General features: G+C 43.0%; 1 protein-coding gene across 4 annotated transcripts in view; it reads right to left on the bottom strand.

Moving 5' to 3' along the window:
- The window catches only part of si:ch211-126c2.4 (mucin-17), a 40,315-nt gene extending 18,853 nt beyond the window's left edge, over positions 1-21,462 (bottom strand). Inside the window, exons 1-6 of one of the 4 annotated variants that reach the window (XM_065002383.1) lie at positions 21,088-21,462; positions 14,239-16,108; positions 14,008-14,053; positions 10,371-10,502; positions 8,444-8,545; positions 8,170-8,260 (exon numbers count right to left, since the gene is read on the bottom strand). In XM_065002383.1, coding sequence (XP_064858455.1) covers positions 8,181-8,260; positions 8,444-8,545; positions 10,371-10,502; positions 14,008-14,053; positions 14,239-15,795 — 1,917 coding nt within the window. In that variant the 5' untranslated portion in view covers positions 15,796-16,108; positions 21,088-21,462 and the 3' untranslated portion in view covers positions 8,170-8,180. Of the gene's footprint in view, positions 1-8,169; positions 8,261-8,443; positions 8,546-10,370; positions 10,503-14,007; positions 14,054-14,238; positions 16,109-20,300; positions 20,375-21,087 lie in introns of those variants that run through there. The other 3 variants (XM_029684474.2, XM_029684471.2, XM_029684472.2) reach the window with 3 other exon arrangements.
- Positions 21,463-21,755: the final 293 nt, after the last annotated feature.

Raw genomic sequence — 21,755 nt, forward strand, 5'->3', positions numbered from 1 at the left:
AATTTGATCATATTACTCCAGTGCTAGCCTCCCTACACTGGCTTCCTGTTAAGGCAAGGGCTGAGTTCAAGGTTTTACTGCTAACCTACAAAGCATTACATGGGCTTGCTCCTACCTCGCTCTCTGATTTGGTCCTGCCGTACATACCTACACATACTCTACGGTCACAAGACCCAGGCCTCCTAATTCTCCCTAGAATTTCTAAGCAAACAGCTGGATGCAGGGCTTTCTCCTACAGAGCTCCATTTTTATGGAATGGTCTGCCTACCCGTGTGAGAGACGCAAACCCGGTCTCAACCTTTAAGTCTTTACTGAAGACTCATCTCTTAAGTGGGTCATATGATTGAGTGTAGTCTGGCTCAGGAGTTTGAAGGTGAACGGAAAGGCTCTGGAGCAACGTACCGCCCTTGCCGTTTCTGCCTGGCTGGTTCCCCTCTTTCCACTGGGATTCTCTGACTCTAACCCTATTACAGGGGCTGAGTCGCTGGCTTACTGGTGCTCTTCCATGCCGTCCCTAGGAGGGGTGTGTCACTTGAATGGGTTGAGTCACTGAGGTGATCTTCCTGTCTGGGTTGGCGCACCCCCCCTTGGGTTGTGCCGTGGCGGAGATCTTCGTGGGCTATACTCGGCCTCGTCTCAGGATGATAAGTTGGTGGTTGAAGATATCCCTCTAGTGGTGGGGGGGCTGTGCTTTGGCAAAGTGGGTGGGGTTATATCCTTCCTGTTTGGCCCTGTCCGGGGGTATCATCGGATGGGGCCAGTGTCTCCTGACCCCTCCTGTCTCAGCCTCCAGTATTTCTGCTGCAGTAGTTTGTGTCGGGGGGCTAGGGTCAGTTTGTTATATCTGGAGTACTTCTCCTGTCTTATCCGGTGTCCTGTGTGAATTTAAGTATGCAGTCTCTAATTCTGTCTTTCTTTCTCTCTCTCTGAGGACCTGAGCCCTAGGACCATGCCTCAGGACTACCTGGCATGATGACTCCTTGCTGTCCCCAGTCCACCTTGCCGTGCTGCTGCTCCAGTTTCAACTGTTCTGCCTGTGGCTATGGAACCCTGACCTGTTCACCGGACGTGCTACCTGCCCCAGATCTATTATTTGACCAAGCTGGTCATTTATGAACATTTGAACATCTTGGCCATGTTCTGTTATAATCTCCACCTGGCACAGCCAGAAGAGGACTGGCCACCTCTCATAGCCTGGTTCCTCTCTAGATTTCTTCCTAAGTTTTGGCCTTTCTAGGGAGTTTTTCCTAGCCAACGTGCTTCAACACCTGCATTGCTTGCTGTTTGGGGTTTTAGGCTGGGTTTCTGTACAGCACTTTGAGATATCAGCTGATGTACGAAGGGCTATATAAATACATTTGATTTGTAATATGGTGCATTGAGTTGGTTGGAACCCATCCAGCTCACTGACGAACAGTGACTCATTTAAGATCGACTGAGTGTCCGTGTAAGAACTTTTCCACAATACAGGACAAACACTTGTGGCAAGCTGCTGCCATCCCATGTGACAAAAGCAGCAGTGTGGAGTCTCTACAAGGAATCGATGACAACACTTGGTATGTGGTTCGGTAAGAAAAATCCCCTCTCCCCACAGGTGTGATTGCTACCTCAGGGTTTAGAGCTTGAGGGAGTCACCTCATATAAGTACTTGGGAGTATGGCTAGACTGTACACTGTCCTTCCCTCCACACATATCCTAGCTGCAGGCTAAGGTTAAAGATACTTGGTTTCCTCTATTGTAAATCACTCTTCTTTCACCCCAGCTGCCAAACAAACCCCGATTCAGATGACCATCCTACTCATGCTAGATTACGGAGACCTCATTTATAGATTGGCAGATAAGGGTGCTCTCGAGCAGCTAGATGTTCTTCACCATTCGGCCATAAGATTTGCCACCAATGCTCCTTATAGGACACATCACTGCACTCTATACTCCTCTGTAAACTGGTCATCTCTGTACACCCGTCGCAAGACCCAATGGTTGATGCTTATAAAATCCTCTTAGGCCTCACTCCCCCCTATCTGAGATCTCTACCGCAGCCCTCATCCTCCACATACAACACCCATTCTGACAGTCATATTCTGTTAAAGGTCCTCAAAGCACACACATCCCTGGGTCTCTCCTCTTTTCAGTTGGATGCAGCGAGCGACTGGAACGAGCTGCAACAAACACTCAAACTGGACAGTTTTATATCCATCTCTTCATTCAAAAGACTCAATCATGGACACTTACTGACAGCTTTGTGTGATGCATTATCTATCTTCTTGCCTTTATTGGGCACAGACAACCGCACAATGTTTGAACAATTTTTTGGGCTGCAATGTGTTGCTGCCATGCGGTGTTGTCTCTAGTGTTTTGTCCTAATACTCACACACGTTTTAAATCCCAGACCCCATCCCACCAGGAGGCCTTTGGACAGGAATTTGTTCTTATTTACAATGACGGCCTAACAGACTTGCCTAGTTAAATAAAAGGTTAAATATAATTTTAAAAAGTACCATTAATGATGTTCATGTAATAAATATATAAAAAGGCAGAACTTGTTTAATAACTTATGGTTACCATTTCCAGGGGGGTAAATATGGTAAAACCAGTAATTTAATTAACAAAGCAAGTAACTCACCGGTTTGGCAATTGGCCTTGTTCTTTGGCAGCTTTGTAGTAAATGTAGTTGGTTTCTTCACTCAAAGTTCACGAGAAACCAAAAATGCACACATTGCTTTAACTCACCTAAATAGATGCCACTATTAAAGCAATATTTACATTTCTTAAAAATATATATTTTTCAAAAGTTCCGTTTTCGCTATAGAAATCACACTTTTTTTTTATAGAAACAAAACAAAATTAGGTTCTAAGTCTGCAACAATGCTTAAATCACATCAGGATACCACTTTAGATGTGTGGTAAAAATTTAGGAAACTGCCATTTTTGGGTGTAGATACCTTTAAATTCAAGTGTGCAAACGTGATTGCGGAGTTTTCTAAATAATATTCACCACTGGATTGATGCCAATAATCATGATATCATTCTGCCAGGTAGGCATACATTCATTTGTAGTAATGTGCACAGCTGTCATCAAAGGCAAAAAGGTGGCCATTTGAAGAATCTCAAACATAACATTTTGATTTATTTAACACATGATTCCACGTGTGTCATTTCAGAGTTTTTATGTCTACATTATGCTACAATGTAGAAAATAGTAAATATAAGATAAAAACCCTTGAATGAGTAGGTGTTCTAAAACTTTTGACCGGTAGTGTACATCAATCATTTCAAAGCTCACTACATTGTATTACACAATTTCAAAGCCCATTTCATAAAGAACGTTAAACGCGACTATATTTAGTAACTTTGAAGAGATGGTAATTGGGTCTAAACGTTTGGCATGTGTAGCGTAAGAATGTCAAAGATAAATACAACGCAGAGGACTAGAATTAACTATAAATGGAAAGTTATTTCAGTTAGGTTTTTCAAACATATGTTTAGAATCAGTTACGACTGTCAGTCCTGAACGCATAGCTACATGTGCTATGTTTTCATTGGTTTGAATCGGCTATACATTGAGTCTAGAGCAGGATTTGTTATTTGGCCATTGGCCCAGTTGCTACAAGGACTTGGTCAGCCACAGGCTAGGGGGTTATAAATTGCATCCCGTCCCTGTTCCGCGGAGAGAATTACTGAGGACAGGGGAGCATGAACATCTACCTCCCCACATGATTTGTTCTTTGAATAAACCTATTAACGTCCCCCAGATTTGCTTTGGGGTGAGTGTTAATTGAATAATAACAGCAACTGCTAACAGTAGTGTTAATTCAGTGTACTTTAATCGCCCATGTCACGAAAGACTCTTCCCACACCGCTTCAGAAGCATCTGCGTTTATGCTAAGATATATTCTCAAGAGGGAATTGTTGATATGCTGTAATGGAGTACTGACCTATATTGGAATTGTTAAGGTCATACCATCATTTTGCTATTTGATTTAGCATTAAGACCCTTTAACGTAAAAAAACTTATTTACATAAGTATTCAGACCCTTTGCCATGAGACTAGAAATTGAGCTCAGGTGCATCCTGCTTCCATTCATCATCCTTGATGTTTCTACAACTTGATTGGAGATCTGGGAAAGGGAACCAAAAAACATCTGCAGCATTGAAGGTCCCCAAGAACAGTGGCACATGACAGCCTGCTTGGAGTTTTCCAAAATGCACCTAAAAGGACTCAAGAAACAAGATTCTCTGGTCTGATGAAACCACTATTGAACGCTTTGTCCTGAATGCAAAGCGTCCCTTCTGGAGGGATTGGGAGATTAGTTAGAATCGAGGGAAGATGAAATGTGCAAAGCACAGAGAGAATCTGCACCAAAATGCTCAGGACCTCAGACTGGGGCGAAGGTTCCCCTTCCAACAAGACAATGACAATAATCACACAGCACAGCCAATACAGGTGTGCCAAGTTTGTAGCGTCATTCCCAAGAATACTCGAGGATGTAAACTCTGCTAAAAAAAACAAGTGCTTCAACAAAATACTGAGTAAAGGGTCTGAATACTTATGTAAGTGTGATGTACATTAGGAACCATCTCTAAAAAAACTGTTTTTGCTTTGTCATTATGGGAGTAGTGTGTGTGTGTGTGTGTGTGTAGATTGAGGAAAAAACAAATTAATCAATTTTAGAGTAAGGCTGTGTCATGACGTTGCCCTCTGAGTACAGCAAGCATCATCCCCACTCTCTGCTTCTACAACCAGACTGCTGTGGTCAGAGGTCGTGAATTCCTGAGAAGACCTCATGGACACAGTTATAGAGAGTGGTTTTTCATGGAGACAAAGGAAATCCTTCCACCTCACAGAACTTGAGGTACGAACAAATTGCATGTTCCAGAGAAAGTGTAAAAGATCGGTGAAGAATCCTGCTACGAACTGGTCCGTTTGGCACAACTTGGGAAGCTCAAGAGAGACGGTGTGGCCACATTACCATAACGCTCGACCCCACCCTGTGCAAATGGGTCCTGGACTTCCTGACGGGTCACCTCCAGGTGGTGAGGTTAGGAAACAACATCTCCACCCCGCTGATCCTCAACACTGGGGCCACACAAGGGTGCGTTCTCAGCCCTCTCCTGTTCACCCATGACTGCGTGGCCATGCACACCTCCAACTCAATCAAGTTTGCAGACGACACTACAGTGGTACGCTTGATTACCAACAACGACGAGATGGCCTACAGGGAGGAGGTGAGGGCCCTCTGAGTGTGGTTATTTTCCTGACACCACACCCCATGTCAAAAAAACAAAAAGGAGATGATCGTGGACTTCAGGAAACAGCAGAGGAGGCAGCCCCCTATCCACGTCGATGGGATAGTAGTGGAGAAGGTGGAAAGTTAAGTTCCTCCGTGTACACATCACAGACAAGCTGAAATGGTCCACCCACAAAAGGTGTCATGACGTTGGCCTGGGGGATAGGTTTAAGACTGTCATAAATACCTCTTCCCCCTTTTTCCTATAACCTACTGAGGTTACATTTAAAAAACCCTTGGTTAACATACAGATTCTGGGAACATCAGTAGGTGGGGAGAAATTAACTATATTCTGGTAATCCGAACAATTGAACATATGCGGTGGTACTTAATGAATATGATGTCATCTGAGACATTCTCATCAATGATAAAATGACAAACTACAGTGGAAAGTCTACACCGAGTTATCGGATTCACATGGAATTGTTGTTCAATTTAAATGTTTGAATATGAAATTATTTGTGATGGGATGAAATGTGATTTTAGCTTCTAAAATGAGAGATGTGGATTTTCATAAGATAAGGCTGAGATAATCAGTGGCCCGCCTCTGTAAAGGGACATGGGCTATAAAACATTTCAAACATGCCCTCTTCTCCCTTCCTATATAAAGCCTTGACGACAACATAACTTCCTGTTCCGAAGACGTGGGGACGACGGTCCTGTCAAAATGGTTCAGATAACTACAGAACGAAGCCAACCTCAGCGTGAGCTTTGGTGGCGAATGGTATGAACTTTGAACTCTTATTCACTACAGAAGTGATACCTCCTAGCCGCTGAGTTAGCAACAGCAGATGCAACGAGGGTTAGGAAGGAACAGAGTATCCCGTCTATCACCCAAAGACATTACTACGTATCCAATTGACAACCGGAGACATTCATCAAAGGACTCGGTTTGGCAACACGGCCTTCCATCTACCACCAACGTACTGAAGCGCAGCTCAGAGTAAATATTTATTGCATTTTCCTTTTCCAAATGGGCGATAATTAAGAATGCATAAGATACTGTATTTACGATAGAACATATTTTTCCCTTTGTTCCTCAGTCCCGCTTTTTCACTCAACCCAGTCCCTTTTCCTTTGTGTCATATCTGTTCCGCCCTCTAGGGACGTTTTTCTTTATGACGTAATTTGTAATCAAGTTATGAATAATTGTGTGTATGTGAATTCTGTGTGATTAGTTAGGTATTTAGTAAATAAATGAACCCAATTTTGTATTGCTGATTCAACTTGTTAGCCAGGATTCTTGCAGATAACCAAGAATTTACAACTTTCAGATTATGAGACTGAAGTAAGATGATTGATATTGACTGCTATTTATGTAAAATATTACTAGGTCTTTAGGAACATTCTTATTTTCAATGACGGCCTAGTTTGTATCGGCTTTTTTAGTCCTCCAATAAATCGGTATCGGCGTTAAAAAAATCATAATCTACTATAGGCTCTCATCATTGTCGGTGATCAGGCCCACTTGTGTAGTCAGCAAACTTAATGGTGTTGGAGTTGTGCTTGGTCATGCAGTTGTGGGTGAACAGGAAGTACAGGAAGGGAATAAGCATGCACCCCTGAGAGGTCCCAGTGTTGAGGATCAGCGTGGCAGATGTGTTGCCTACCCTTACCACCAGGGGCAGCCCGTCAGGAAGTCCAGGATCCAGTTGCAGAGGAAGATGTTTAGTCCCAGGGTCCTTAGCTTAGTGGGTACTATGGTGTTGAATACTGAGCTCTAGTCAATGAACAGCATTCTCACATAGGTGTTCCTTTTGTCCAGGAGGGGAAGGGCAGTGTGTAGTGTGATTGAGATTGCATCATCTGCGGATCTGTTGGGGTGGTATGTGAATTGTAGTGGGTCTAGAGTTTCCGGCATGATGGTGTTGATGTGAGCCAAAGCTAGCCTTTCAAAGTACTTCATGGCTACCGATGTGAGTTCTACAGGGCAGTAATCATTTAGGCAGTTTACCTTTGCATTCTTGGGCACAGGGGACTATGGTGGTCTGCTTGAAACATGTTGGCATTACAGACTCGGTCAGGGAGTGGTTTAAAATGTCAGTGAAAACACTTGCTAGTTGGTCCACGCATGTTTGGAATACACGTCATGGTATTCGTCTGGCCTGCGGCTTTGTGAATGTTGACCTGTTAAAAAAGGTCTTATTCACATCAGCTACGGAGAGCGTGATCAGTCTTCCCGAACAGCTGGTGCGCTCATGCATGCTTGCTTGCCTCGGAGAACATTAAAAAAAGGCATTTGGCTCGTCTGGTAGGCTCAAATCACTTGGCAGCTCGCGGCTGGGTTTCCTTTTGTAGTCCGTAATAGTTTAAGCCCTGCCACATCCGGCGAGCAGTCAGATTCAATCTTGGTCCTGTATTGACTCGATGCCTGTTTGATGGTTCGTCTGAGGGCATAGCGGGATATCTTATAAGCGTCTGGATTAGTTACCCGCTCATTGAAAGCGGCAGCTCTAGTCTTTAGCTTGGTGCAGATATTGCCTGTAATCCATGGCTTCTGGTTGGGATATCTATGTACGGTTACTGTGGGGACAACTTAGTCGTCGATACATTTATTGATGAAGACGGTGACTGAGGTGGTGTAAACCTCAATGCCATAGGAAGAATCCCGGAACATATTCCAGTGTGTGCTAGGAAAACAGTCCTGTAGCGTAGCATCCACATCATCTGATCACTTCCTTATTGAGTGAGTCACTGGTACTTCCTGCTTTAGTTTTTGCTTATAAGGAAGAATCAGGATGAAATTATGGTCCGATTTGCCAAATGGAAGTCGAGGGAGTGCTTTGAATGAGTGTGTGGAGTAAAGGTGGTCTAGAGTCTCTCTCCATCTGGTTACACGTGGCTTGCTGGTAGAAATGAGGTAAAACAATTTTAACGTTACCTGCATTAAAGTCACCGGCCACTAGGAGGACCTCTTCTGGATGAGCATTTTCTTGATTGCTTATGGCCTTCTACAGCTCGTTGAGTGCGGTCTTAGTGCCAGCATCAGTTTGGTGGTAAATAGGCGGATACAAATAATACAAACGAGAAACCTCTTGGTAAATAGGGTGGTCTACAGCTTATCATGAGGTATTCTACCTCAGAAAAGCAATACCTCAAGACTTCTTTAATATTAGACATCGCACACAAGCAGTTATTGACAAATACACACCCACCTTCACCTATTTTTTTCCTCTTTGCTACAGGTAAAGCATCACTGCTGGTTGGCAAGTGCTTCTGGCCTTGGTTGGGTGCTTGTAGACTCCTTCCATTTAAACCTGTGATGAAATGGAAAATAATGACCAAAAACAAAGGATTTAAGTCTTCTTTTTTCAAATGTTTGACAAAAACAACCTTGTCAGGGATTTGTCTGATAAGGAAACATGGACAACAAATAACTGGGTTAACACTTACAGGTGGAATACTCATAAGTAATTAATGTACTGTTTAGGTTATACAATTCAGACATGCATGACAGAAAAACACAGTACCATTACATTAACAGATCATATGGCAACTTACAGCACGTTTGTAAAGTATTCAGACCCCTTGACTTTTTCCACAGCCTTATTCTAAAATGTATGAAATACCCCCCCCCCCTCAATCTACACACAATACCCCATAATGACAAAGCAAAAACAGGTTGACATTTTTACAAATGTATAAAAAACAGAAATTAACACATTTACATAAGTATTCAGACCCATTACTCACTACTTTGTTGAACTACTCCAATTTGCAAACCGGCCCAACGGATCCACAGATGAAATATATTGCACACCACACTGCCTTTACCCACCTTCACAAAATTAAAGTCAAAATGCTGTTCATTGACTACAGCTCAGCATTCAACATGGTGCTCTCAAAGCTCATCACCAAGCTCAGGACCCTGGCACTGAACACCTTCCACTGTAACTGGATCCTGGATTTCCCGACGGGCCGCCCCCCCAGTTGGTGAGGGTAGGCAACATCCGCCACACTGACAAACACAGGGCCCTTCAGGGGTGTGCTCTTAGTCCCCTCCTGTACTGTACAACATACAAAACTGAAATATCAGAAGTATTCAGACCCTTACTCTTTACTCTGTTGAAACACCTTTGGCAGTGATCACAGCCTCAAGTCTTCTTGGATATGATGCTACAAGCTTGGCACACCTGTATTTGGGGGGGGGGTAAGGTGGGATGAGGAGCTTCGCTGCACAGCTATTTTCAGGTCTCTCCAGAGATGTTAGATCGGGTTCAAGTCCGGGCTCTGGCTGGGCCACTCAAGGACATTGAGACTTGTCCCGAAACCACTCCTGCATTGTCTTGACTGTGTGCTTATGGTCATTGTCCTGTTGGAAGGTGAACCGTCCCCCCAGTCGCAGGTCCTGAGCAGGTTTTCATTCAGGATCTCTGTTCTCTTCATCGTTCCCCTCAGTCCCTGCAGCTGAAAAACATCCAAAGCATTATGCTGCCTCCACCATGCTTCACCGTAGGGATGGTGTCAGGTTTCCTCCAGACGTGACGCTTAACATTCAGGGCAAAGAGTTCAATCTTGATTTCATCAGATCAGAGAATCTTGTTTCTCATGGAGTGCTTTTAGGTGCCTTTTGGAAAACTCCAAGCGGCCGGTCATGTGCCTTTTAATAAAGAGTGGCTTCTGTCTGGCCACTACCATATAGGCCTGATTGGTGGAGTGCTGCAGGGTCAACTGTGGGAACCTCTATAGACAGGTGTTGCTTTACAAATCATGTCCAATCAATTGAATTTACCACAGGTTGACTCCAATCAAGTTGTAGAAACATCAAGGATGATCAATGGAAACAGGATGCACCTGAGCTCAATTTGGAGTCATAGCAAAGGGTCTGAATACTATGTATGTTTATTCTTTATAAATTTTGAAAAATTGATAAACTTGTTTTCGCGTTGTCATTATCTAGTGTTGTGTATAGATTGAAGGAAAAAATATTTAATTTTAGAACGCAACAAAATCAGGAAAAAGTCGAGGGGTCTGAATATTTTCCAAATGCCCTGTACATGAAGCTGTGGGATCAAGCTTGTAAGATTCACATAATAGGCAGTTAGGTTTAATCCCAACACTCTCATACAATGCTGTTCATACCTGAAGAGAGGCTGGGGTTTTCAGTGGAGCGGGTTGCCTCAGCTCTTACTGCAGGATGCCTGAGGCTAGCTATGGATCTCCGAGTGCCATAGGATTGAGGTTTCCTCAGGCCAGTGCGCATCAGCTTGGATTCTATAAATTCAACAATAAATGAGAGGTGATGACTGAGGGAATCAAAACAAAAAAGTGTCACATGCTTTGTAAACAATAGGTGTAGACTAACAGTGAAATGCTTTATTACTAGCCCTTCCTAATAATGCAGAGAAAGAATATAGAATAGAAAAGTAAAACAAGTAATACATACAATGAGTAACAATAACTTGGCAATGCTTTCATAAAGTAGTCAGAACCCTTCCCTTATTTCACATTGTTACGTTACAGCCTCATAAAAAACAGAAATACCTCAACAGGTGGACTCCAAGTTATAGAAACATCTCAAAGATGAGTGTCATAACAAGGGTGGCCGGAGACGGCTTACGTTTTATGTGTCCCCAACCGATTGTTTTGAAAAATTTTGTTTTACTTATTTTGTATTTAATGTTGCCGCTGCCATCTCTTATGACTGAAAATAACTTTGGGACATCAGGACTGCGATTACCCACCATGGAGTGACAGAATCCTTTTTTCCCTTTAACGAGTCCAAAGCAAATGATATACTGCTTTCTCGGGAACAGGCCCAGATTCCCGTGATTTGCGTGAAGAGGCGGCGGCGAAAATGGGCCAGAGGGGCAGGCTGCTTTCCGAGAATTCGTATGCGATCGAATAAACCCCCACTTCCTTCCATTCTGCTAGTAAAAGTGCAATCTTCTGAGAATAAAATCTATGACCTACACAGAAGATTAAACTACCAACGGGACATTCAAAACTGTAATATCTTATGCTTCATGGAGTCATGGCTGAACGACGACACAATCAAAATACAGCTGATGGTTTATACGCTGTACAAGCAGAACAGTGGCATCTGGTAAGACAAGGGGCGGCAGCCTATGTACATTTTTGTAAATAACAGCTGGTGCACGATATCTAAGGAAGACTCGAGCTATTGCTCACCTGAGGTAGAGTATCTCATGATAAACGGTAGACCACACTATCTACCTAGAGAATTCATCTGTATTTTCAGAGCTGTCTACATACCACCACAGACTGAGGCTGGCACTAAGACAGCATTGAACAAGCTGTATTCCGCCATAAGAAAACACTAACCCAGAGGCGGAGCTCCAAGTAGCCGGGGACTTGCAGGGAAACTTAAATCTGTTTTACCAAATTTCTATCAGCATGTTAAATTTGCAACCAGATGGAAAAAAACAAAACAAAAAACTCTAGACCACCTATACTCCACACAAAGACTCATACAAAGCTCTCCCTTTGCCCTCCATTTGTCAAATCTGACCATAACTCTATCCTAGTTAGATGAAGCAGATGCTAAGCTACAGGACTGTTTTGCTAGCACAGACTGGAATATGTTCTGGGATTCTTCCTATGGCATTGAGGAGTACACCATGTCAGTCATTGGCTACATCAATAAGTGCATCGATGACGTCATCCCCACAGTGACTGTACATACATACCCCAACCAGAAGAAATTAATTACATGCAACATCCGCACTGAGCTAAAGGCTAGAGCTGCCGCTTTCAATGAGCGGGACTCTCACCCGGAAGCTTATAAGAAACACGCTACGCTCTCTGACGGACCATAAAACAGGCAAAGCGTCAATACAGGACTAAGGTTGAATCATACTACACCGGTTCCGAGCTTACCAGACGAGCTAAACTACCGCTACGCTTGCGTCGAGGAAAATAACACCGAAACATGCATGAGCGCACTAGCTGTTCCGGAAGACTGATCACGTTCTCCGCAGCCGATGTGAATAAGACCTTTACACATGTCAATATTCACAAGGCTGCGGGGCCAGACGGCATGCGCTGACCAACTATAGCAAGTGTCTTCACTGACATTTTCAAACTCTCCCTGTCGGAGTCTAATATCAACATGTTTCAAGCAGACCACCATAGTGCCTGTGCCCAAGAACATAAAGGTAACCTGCCTAAATGACTACCGACCTGTAGCACTGACATCTGTAGACATGAAGTGCTTTGAAAGGTTGGTCATGGCTCACATCAACACCATTATCCAGGAAACCCTAGACCCACTCCAATTTGCATACCGCCCCAAAAGATCCACAGACAATGCAGTCTCTATTGCACTCCACACTGCCCTTTCCCACCTGGGTAAAAGGAACACCTATGTGAGAATACTATTCATTGACTACAGCTCAGCATTCAACACCATAGTGCCCTCAAAGCTCATCAATAAGCGAAGGACCCTGGGATTAAACACCTCTCTCTGCAAATGGATCCTGGACTTCCTGACGGGCCGCCCCCAGGTGGTAAGGGTAGGTAACAACATCCGTCACGCTGATCCTCAACACAGGGGTCCCTCAGGGGTGCGTGTTCAGTCCCCTCCTGTACACTTATGACTGCATGGCCAGGCACGACTTCGACACCATCATTAAGTTTGCAGATGACAAGTGGTAGGCCTGATCACCGACAACGATGAGACTGCCTACAGGGAGAAGGTCGGAGACCTGGCCGTGTGGTGCCAGGACAACAACCTCTCCCTCAATGTGATCAAGACAAAGGAGAGGATTGTGGACTACAGGAAAAGGAGAACCGAGCACATCCCCATTCTCATCGATAGGGCTGTAGTGGAGCAGGTTGAGAGCTTCAAGTTCCTTGTTGTCCACATCAACAAACTAACATGGTCCAAGCACACCAAGATGTGAAGAGGGCACAATAAAAACCTCTTCCCACTCAGGAGACTGACAAGATTTGGCATGGGTCCTCAGATACTCAAAAGGTTCTACAGCATCCAGACTGGTTGCAGCACTGCCTGGTATGACAGCTGCTCAGCCTCCGACCGTAAGGCACTACAGAAGGTAGTGCGAACGGCCCAGTACATAAGTGGAGCCAAAATCCAGGACCTCTATACCAGGCGGTGTCAGAGGAAGGCCCTAAAAATTGTCAAAGATTCCAGCCACCTTAGTCATGGACTGTTCTCTCTGCTTACCAGAGCACCAAGTCTAGGTCCAAGAAGCTTCTAAACAGCTTCTACCCCTAAGCCATAAGACTCGAACATCTAATCCAATGGATACGCAGACTATTTGCATTGCATTTTTGTTTTGCAATAAATGTGCAAAAATGTCTAACCCCGTTTTCACTTTGTCATTATGAGATCGATTGATGACATTTTAGAATAAGGCTGTAACAAAATGTGGAAAACGTCCAGGGGTCTGAATACTTTCCAAACGTACTGTGTGTGTGTAAAGATTTTTTGCCGCTGCCTCCTCCCCTAGAACCTTTTTATCAAATGCGTTTGAGAAAGAGGATGTAAGGAATCAGGGAAGTATGATTGAGAGTCCCTTTAGTCTGTCTCAGTACTCTAAAATGGCTTCTTCTCCTCATATCCTTTCCTTCATGAACACAGAGGTAAAAGGAAAAGATAAGTTTCCACTATATTGCTTTCACCTGCCATGTTCTGCCAAATCAGTAATCAGCAGAGGATAGGATACGAGGAAAGGTTTAAAACTTTGAGACAGAGCCATACATACCCAACAGATTCAAAGGAACAGCTGCTCACCTGCAATTGTGCTACGCCTACTACTGGAAGTATCATCTGTCGAGGCCTAGGAGAGAAATGGAGGGAAAGAACTGTAGAATCTGTTGATTCAATCTTACTAAATACAGTGGATTGGTTGGTAGAGGATAATATCAAACTCATAAATATAGCCTTCATATTAAAATGTTTAGATTTTTTTTTTAAATAGATCCTTTTGAGATGTAACCACACTTAACATTCCCCATAGCCTACCTGCTGAGAAACAGTGACCACAGCATGTCCCGAGGCATCTGCTCGTGTTTTACATCTTCTGCTGGGTATGGCAGAGGATGGCTCCGAGGGGGCTGAAGCCACGGGGGCTGTCTTGGTCTTTGGTGGGCGAGTCCATGATGGAAGCTGGGACACAGATCTCAGTGGGGGTGGCAGTGATTTGGGATTGGAGGTGACACCTTGGGGCTGAAGGAACGTCTTCCTATAAGTGGCGAGTTGAGAGACAGCAGGTGGTTTAGCTGGTTTTGGCAGGATGCCCGAAGATAACTTTTTCCGCACATCTGAGGGTCTCTCTGGTTTCCTTAAAGCCGTAGATGTAACCATGGGAGTGGATGTGAGCAGAAAGTTGGGACCCAACTCCAGAGTATCATCCAAGGTGAAGGGGTCACCATCTCTCCCGGACAGGCCTGGTTGGGACTGTACCATATGTTCACGGACATCAACTTCAGCACCTTTTGTTGGTTCGTGGTCAGTTTGAAAAGGGGGGCGTGCATTGCCAACAATGGTCACTGGCTCAGTGGTTGCATTTACATGGGGGTTAGTTTGAAAAGTATTATTTAGAGGTTGTTTGGTACCATCATAAGTCTCTTGCTCAGTGGTTGCATTGAACTTCATCGGACGGCAAGCTTCAAAAGTGTCTTTCATTAGCCTACTAATCTCCACAGCCTCCAGCGCAGTAGTCGTGACATTGGGCTCGTTGGTCCCAGTTTTGGGCTCCAGTGTTGGTTCAACCATAAGTTCAAAGGTGACGTTGTGCACCCTCTTGTCATCACACAAGGAACCAGATGTTGACGAGGACAATGGCACCGTATAGGATGCAGACATCTCACCATCAGGGCAAATTATCTGTGTGACATTAGCATTTGAGAGACAGGAAGAGGCAACACTTGATTTTTGCACCACAACAGACACAGCAACCTCGGTCGTCAGGTTCTGTACCTTATGTTCTAAGGAATGCAGACTTTCTTTGCTGCCCTCGAATGCAGATATGTCATGTGTGCCCTCCAGGGAAGCTCTGGAACAGCTACTGGTTGATATAGTCTCCCTGAGAGCGGTTGGACTTCCCTGCAAACTGAGACTAAAATTAGAGCCCCTTTGCAAATCTTTATTTGCATCCTCTGGTTTAGTGAAACTCTCTTTCATAGAAATGCAAGTCTCCGGAGGTGTGTGTGACAAAGCCATTGTAGAGCTGCCAACAGTGGGCTCCACCATAGGCAAAAAGCAGGGGTCTATAGTGTCCTCAAATAAACTTTCTCCGGTGCAGTTCGGGAAAGATTCATCTTGAATCCTGAAGATCTTTGAGGCACGTATGGGACTCAAAATTGGGGAGCAGGACTCCTGCCCGTTGAATCCCAGATGGCTGGGGTTTAAAATATGGGTGACCATGGTTATTGGGTTAGAGGACCACCGCTTGGCTCTGGGCTCCCCACTGATACCACTGTGCTGTGATGGTGTAGATGAATGACCGCTGTCTGAAAGAGGTGAAGTTTCTCCACTTATAACACTAAAGTCTGGCAGAGTCTCCATATGGAGTGACATACAGGGGACGTCTGTATTTGGCCCGGGGCAGTCAAGGTGGATAGTTGGACAATTCAGTTGCGCTGTCTGACTGGTTATCTCTGGGCTGCTTTCAGACTGAATGGAATCTTCCTTGCAAATTGGTTGCTTAACTTAGAATCAATAGGCCTGACATCGGTGGAATGGGACTAATTGACACTGCTGGTGTCTCTTGGGTACTTCTTTGCTCCACAGAGCCAGGTGGCAGATTCCGTGCTTTATGCTTCAAAGCAGAAACATGTTTGTGACCCCAGATATCATTGGCAGTGAAGTTCAGATTGCCCTTGTCAGTGGCCTGTAGGGTAGAAATAGAAATTCCCATAAATCAATGTACAAACAAAATTAGATACACCCAACAGGCAATGGCTGCAGCTATGACTAGGTTAAATAAATGAATATTTTATGAGTTCAACCATAATAGGATAGACACAATATGGAACAAATGGGATGAACAGGGGCTAAATGTAGAGTTTATATGGATAATCTTCAAGTTAATATTTTTCAATCTTCATAGACTGAAAATATGTTTAATCTAAATAATAATCACATTACAGATCAAGCTGTAAAGCTTCACAATACACCAATGTTTGCATTGTAGCATCTACAGATGAAACATTATGCCGTTTTAAAGGGGACTGGAAACACTAAGTAATCCTAACTAAAGATATTTATTCAATCCACTAATGTTAAACATGTGCATTTAACATAGAAACTCTATATATAAACTCTAACATAGAAACTCTATTTTTCAGATTCTGATCTTGAACAATGTTTATTAACAATATGGGTAGCGTAATCTTGGCAGGATTTACCAAATGTTTTGTTTTGGCAGGGAGACAAAGTGAATGCTGCCACAGGGAGGCACTTCGCCTCCACCAGACCTGAAAGGTTTCTCACAACTTTGACAGCTCTGCCATTGAGATAATATTAAAAAGGTAAAAAACTGTATACAATTCATTTTTATAATGATAATACATTGAACAAAAATAAAACATTTAAAGTGTTGGTCCTATGTCAAAAATAATTTCTCAAATTTTGTGCACAAACTCTTTTTACGGCGCTGATAGTGAGCATTTCTCATTTGCCAAGAATCCAGCCAACTGACAGGTGTGGCACATCAAGAAGCTGATTAAACAGCATGATCATTGTCTCGGTGCACCAGATGTCTCAAGTTGAGGGAGTGTGCAATTGGCATGTTGAGTGTAATAATGTCCGCCAGAGTGGTTGCCAAAAAAAATTATGTTAATTTCTCTACCATAAACCACCTCCAAATTTGTTTTTGAGAATTTGGCAGTACATCCAACCTGCCTCACCAACCACAGACCATGTGTACTCACACCAGCCCAGGGCATCCGCATCCAGCTTCTTCATCTGTGGGATGGCCTGAGAACAACCACCCGGACAGCTGATGAAACTATACACAATTCCTGGAATCTGAAAATGTCCCAGTTCTTTCATGGCCTGCACACTCACTAGACATGTCACCCATTGAGCATGTTTCGGATGCACTGGATCGACAGCGTGTGCCAGTTCCTGCAAATATCAAGCTACTTCCCACAGCAATTGAAAGGTGGGATAGCATACCACAGGCCACAATCAACAGCATGCTTAAGTCTATGCAAAGATGATGTGTCGCTTGCTATAGACCACCTTGAGGCCACAGCTGTGCCCTGGACTCCATATGTGAATTGATTGCTGCCCCCCCCCATCTATCTATCTTCAGAGCTCGTACTGTTAGGTGACCTAAACTGAGACATGCTTAAAACATGAGTCTTCAATATTCCCAGGTAAGAAATTGTAGGTTGTAGTTATAGGAATTATAGGACTATTTCCCTCTATACCATTTGCCTTTCTAAGGTCTTCGACTATTGGATGACGTTACAGGCACTTTAGTATTGCCAGTGTAACAGTATAGCTTCCTTCCCTCTAGTTAGCGCGCGCCAACTAGCTAGCCATTTTACTTCGGTTACACCAGCCTCATTTCGGGAGTTGATAGGCTTGAAGTCATAAACAGCGCTTGACGCACAATGAGCTGCTGGCAAAACGCACGAAAGTGCTGTTTGAATGAATGTGTACGCGCCTGCTTCTGCCTACCACCGCTCAGTCAGATACTTGTATGCTCAGTCAGATTATATGCGACGCAGGACACGCTAGATAATATCTAGTAATATCAACAACCATGTGCAATTTCCGGTCGATTTCTCAGCCAAACGTGAAGAACAAACGGAGCTATTTCACCTACAAAAATAATCTTTTGGGGAAAAAAATGTACTTTGGCTATCTACCTGGGAGTCTCGTGAGTGAAAACATCCGAAGTTCAAAGGTAAACGATTTAATTTGATTGCTTTTCTGATTTGTGACAAGGTTGCCTGCTGCTAGCAAGGCATAATGCTATGCTAGGCTATCGATAAACTTACACAAATGCTTGTCTAGCTTTGGCTGTAAAACATATTTTGAAAATCTGAGATGACAGGGTGATTAACAAAAGGCTAAGCTGTGTTCCAATATATTTCACTTGTGATTTTCATGAATAGGAATATTTTCTAGGAAGATTTATCCATTGTGTTATGCTAATTAGTTTCAGTTGATGACAACGGTCCCGTTCACGGGATGGGGTGTCATTAGAGGTTAACTGACTTGCCTATTTAAATAAAGATATATTTTTTTTATATCGGCGTCCAAAAACACCGATTTCCGATTGTTTTGAAAACTTGAAATCGGACCTGATTAAATCGGCCGACCTCTAATGTGGACAACTACCTAGGTGTCTGGTTAGACTGTAAACTCCTTCCATACTCACATTAAGTATCTCCAATATAGAAGAATCGGCTTCCTATTTCACAACCAAGCACCCTTCACTCATGCTGCCAAACATACCCTCGTAAAACTGACTACCCTACTGATCCCTGAATTCGGCGATGTCATTTACAAAATGGCCTCCAACACACTACTCAGCAAATTGTATGCTGTCTATCACAGTACCATCCTTTTTGTCACCAAAGCCCCCTATACTACCCACCAATGCGACCTGTATGCTCTCATTGGCTGGTCCTCGCTTCATACTCGTCGCCAAACCCTCTGGCTCCAGGTCATCTATAAGTCTTTGCTAGGTAAAGCCCCGCCTTATCTCAGATCACTGGTCACCATAGCAGCACCAACCCGTAGCACATGCTCCAGCAGTTATATTTTCACGGGTCACCCCCAAAGCCAATTCCTCCATTGGCCACCTTTCCTTCCAGTTCTTTGCTGCCTATGACTGGAACGGGTCGCAGTTGTAAATGCTAACTTGTTCTCAACTAGCCTACCTGGTTAAATAAAATAACTAAAATAAATTAGGGCCCAATGAATTTGTCAATTGACTGATTTCCTTAAATGAACTGTAACATCTTTGAAATTGTTGCATGTTCCGTTTATATTTTTGTTCAGTGCATTATATTTGAGTATTTTTTCTCTCCAATTGAGGAGCCTGAAATTGTCACAAGTTAACAAGCCGAGTAGTCAATGTGCCAAAATGAGGCAAGGTCGCTAGCTAGCTAAACTAACATTTTCTACTTGACTTAGCTCTTGTGTCATCTAGTCTTTAAATTTAATGTTTTTTTGTTAACTGTACAAAATAAAATGCTTATATTGACAATTCTAAGAGCATTCGTCATTAGGTAGGCCATTATTAGCAAGAGCTAAAACGAACTGGCTAATGAGTCGATAAGTAGCTAGCTCGCTAGAAGAGAGGGCTGTTGCAGGATTGATAACATTTTACCAGTAAAATGTAGCTTTTAGAATGTACCTTTTAATGTGACACATCAAGTCATGTTTTCATCGGATTACTTCAAAAAGCTCCTACTGTAACTCACCCATGGACATTCATCCACTAAAATAATTCCAGCATTCAAATAGCACTGTGCACCCACCACACGAATGGATAGAGACATATGGTTCCAACATGTGTAATGATATTTGTCTTGTAGCCTGAATTGATGTGTCCACTGCTGTCTGTGTGCGCGACTCGGCCATACATATGTGCCTTGGCGAAATCTTGGTGTTCTCATCAAACCACACTTTCAAGTCCATTTGCTCTTTTCATGTGCCTTACATGCAGTGATAATAAATAATGGTGTAATAGCCTAGAGCTTTCTTGGCATTTAGTTTTAATTAGTGACGCACCAAAGGACAAAGGACACTTATACCGATAACCGACATTTACAATTTTAGCGGCCTTTTAAGCATTCCTCGTACAGTTAAATAGTTGCGGACGCAGCAGTCACTACAGTACTGTCCCTGGTTCGAATCCAGGCTGTATTACAGCCAGCCATTTTAGGGAGTCCCATAGGGTGGCACAGCTTCATCCGGGTTTGGCCATCATTGTAAATAAGAATTTATTCTTAACTGACTTACCTAGTGAAATGAAAGGTTATACACACACACACGTTGGCATTACACATATCCTCATTAAGAGTAAAACATAATCAAAACCTATTTCTTTCACTTACTTGCTGTGCTATTTCGTTCCTTTGTTTAGTAGGTTCATTCACAACCAGGATTTCTGTGGAATGCCGTTTGGGTCTTTGCGTCAAAATGTACAATTTAACGTGTCAATTAAGTTTGTTGACCAATCAGGACCTGAATATGACTGCACGTCACATACTTTAACACGTTCATACATTTTTTTACGTAGTTATTACACAATCACTCGTATTTCATATGTCACAACGATTCATCAATACATATTTTTTACTGCTCTACTTAGTTTGGTAGCCAGTTTATACTAGCAATAAGGCATCTGTGGGCTGTGATACTTGGCCAATATACCACGGCTAAGGGCTGCATCCAGGAAATCCGCGGTGTGTCGTGATAAGAACAGCCTTTGGCGGTGGAATATTGGCAAAATACCACACGTTTTTTCATTGTTTCGCCCACCAATGTAACGTTTTTTTTTATGGTCAATAAAGCGTGTCGAATTTGGTGAAGAAAAAAAAATGGCTTATTTGCAACGCGATTTTTACTTGATCAAATATAAGTAATGCTTAAGTAATATAAGTAAAGTTGCTACGATTGTACTGATATAAGGACACTTGACAACTTCTATTTTTTACTTATAGTTTAAGTAAAATATTTGGCTAACGTTAGCAGCAGTATAGCGAACACCAAAATTAAACATTTTAACCAATTTACCATCGTCTTAGCTAGTGCAAGTTTTACCAACGAAAGTACCCAGGTTTTTTTTATTAAGTAGCCGGGGGGCAACTTGTAAATTAGCTAGTAAACATACAAACTCACCCGTAGCAGACTCAATGTAGCCAAACCGTTGAGAATCAAAAATATCACTTCTGTTCTCATTGGATAGGACACATTCCAACTTATCGGGAAAGTGGAACTGACGATTGGTTTTGTAACAGCTGGCATGTAGACTTCCTGTTTTCGATTCCGCCTTCAAAATAAAAGCTCGCTGTAAAAACAAAATGCTATATGATCTCAGTGATAGGAAATCATCAATATATTTTAGCTGTTTCGATATTTATGGTAGTTTTGCTAACACCAGCCTCAGTACGTCCTTAACTTCAGTGTCAGGAACGGCTGCTTTGTGTTAAACGAAGCCAGAGAGGTCCAACTCGGCGGAAAATCGTCTCCCTCCAGCAGGTGACGTTTTTTCATTGTTTCGCCCACCAATGTAACGAGTTTTTTTGTATGGTCAATAAAGCGTGTCGAATTTGGTGAAGAAAAAAAAAAGTAATGGCTTATTTGCTACGCGATTTTTACTTGATCAAATATAAGTAATGCTTAAGTAATATAAGTAAATTTGCTACGATTGTACTGATATAAGTAGGACACTTGACAACTTTTTTTTTTTTTAAACACTAACGGAGATGGCTATACACATTCATGTCATGAGGCTTGTGACATAGCATCTCTCTCTGTTTAATACCGGCGGTTGACGTCAACAACCC

This window comes from Oncorhynchus nerka, linkage group LG16 (assembly GCF_034236695.1).
Source record: "Oncorhynchus nerka isolate Pitt River linkage group LG16, Oner_Uvic_2.0, whole genome shotgun sequence".
Taxonomy (NCBI): domain Eukaryota; kingdom Metazoa; phylum Chordata; class Actinopteri; order Salmoniformes; family Salmonidae; genus Oncorhynchus; species Oncorhynchus nerka.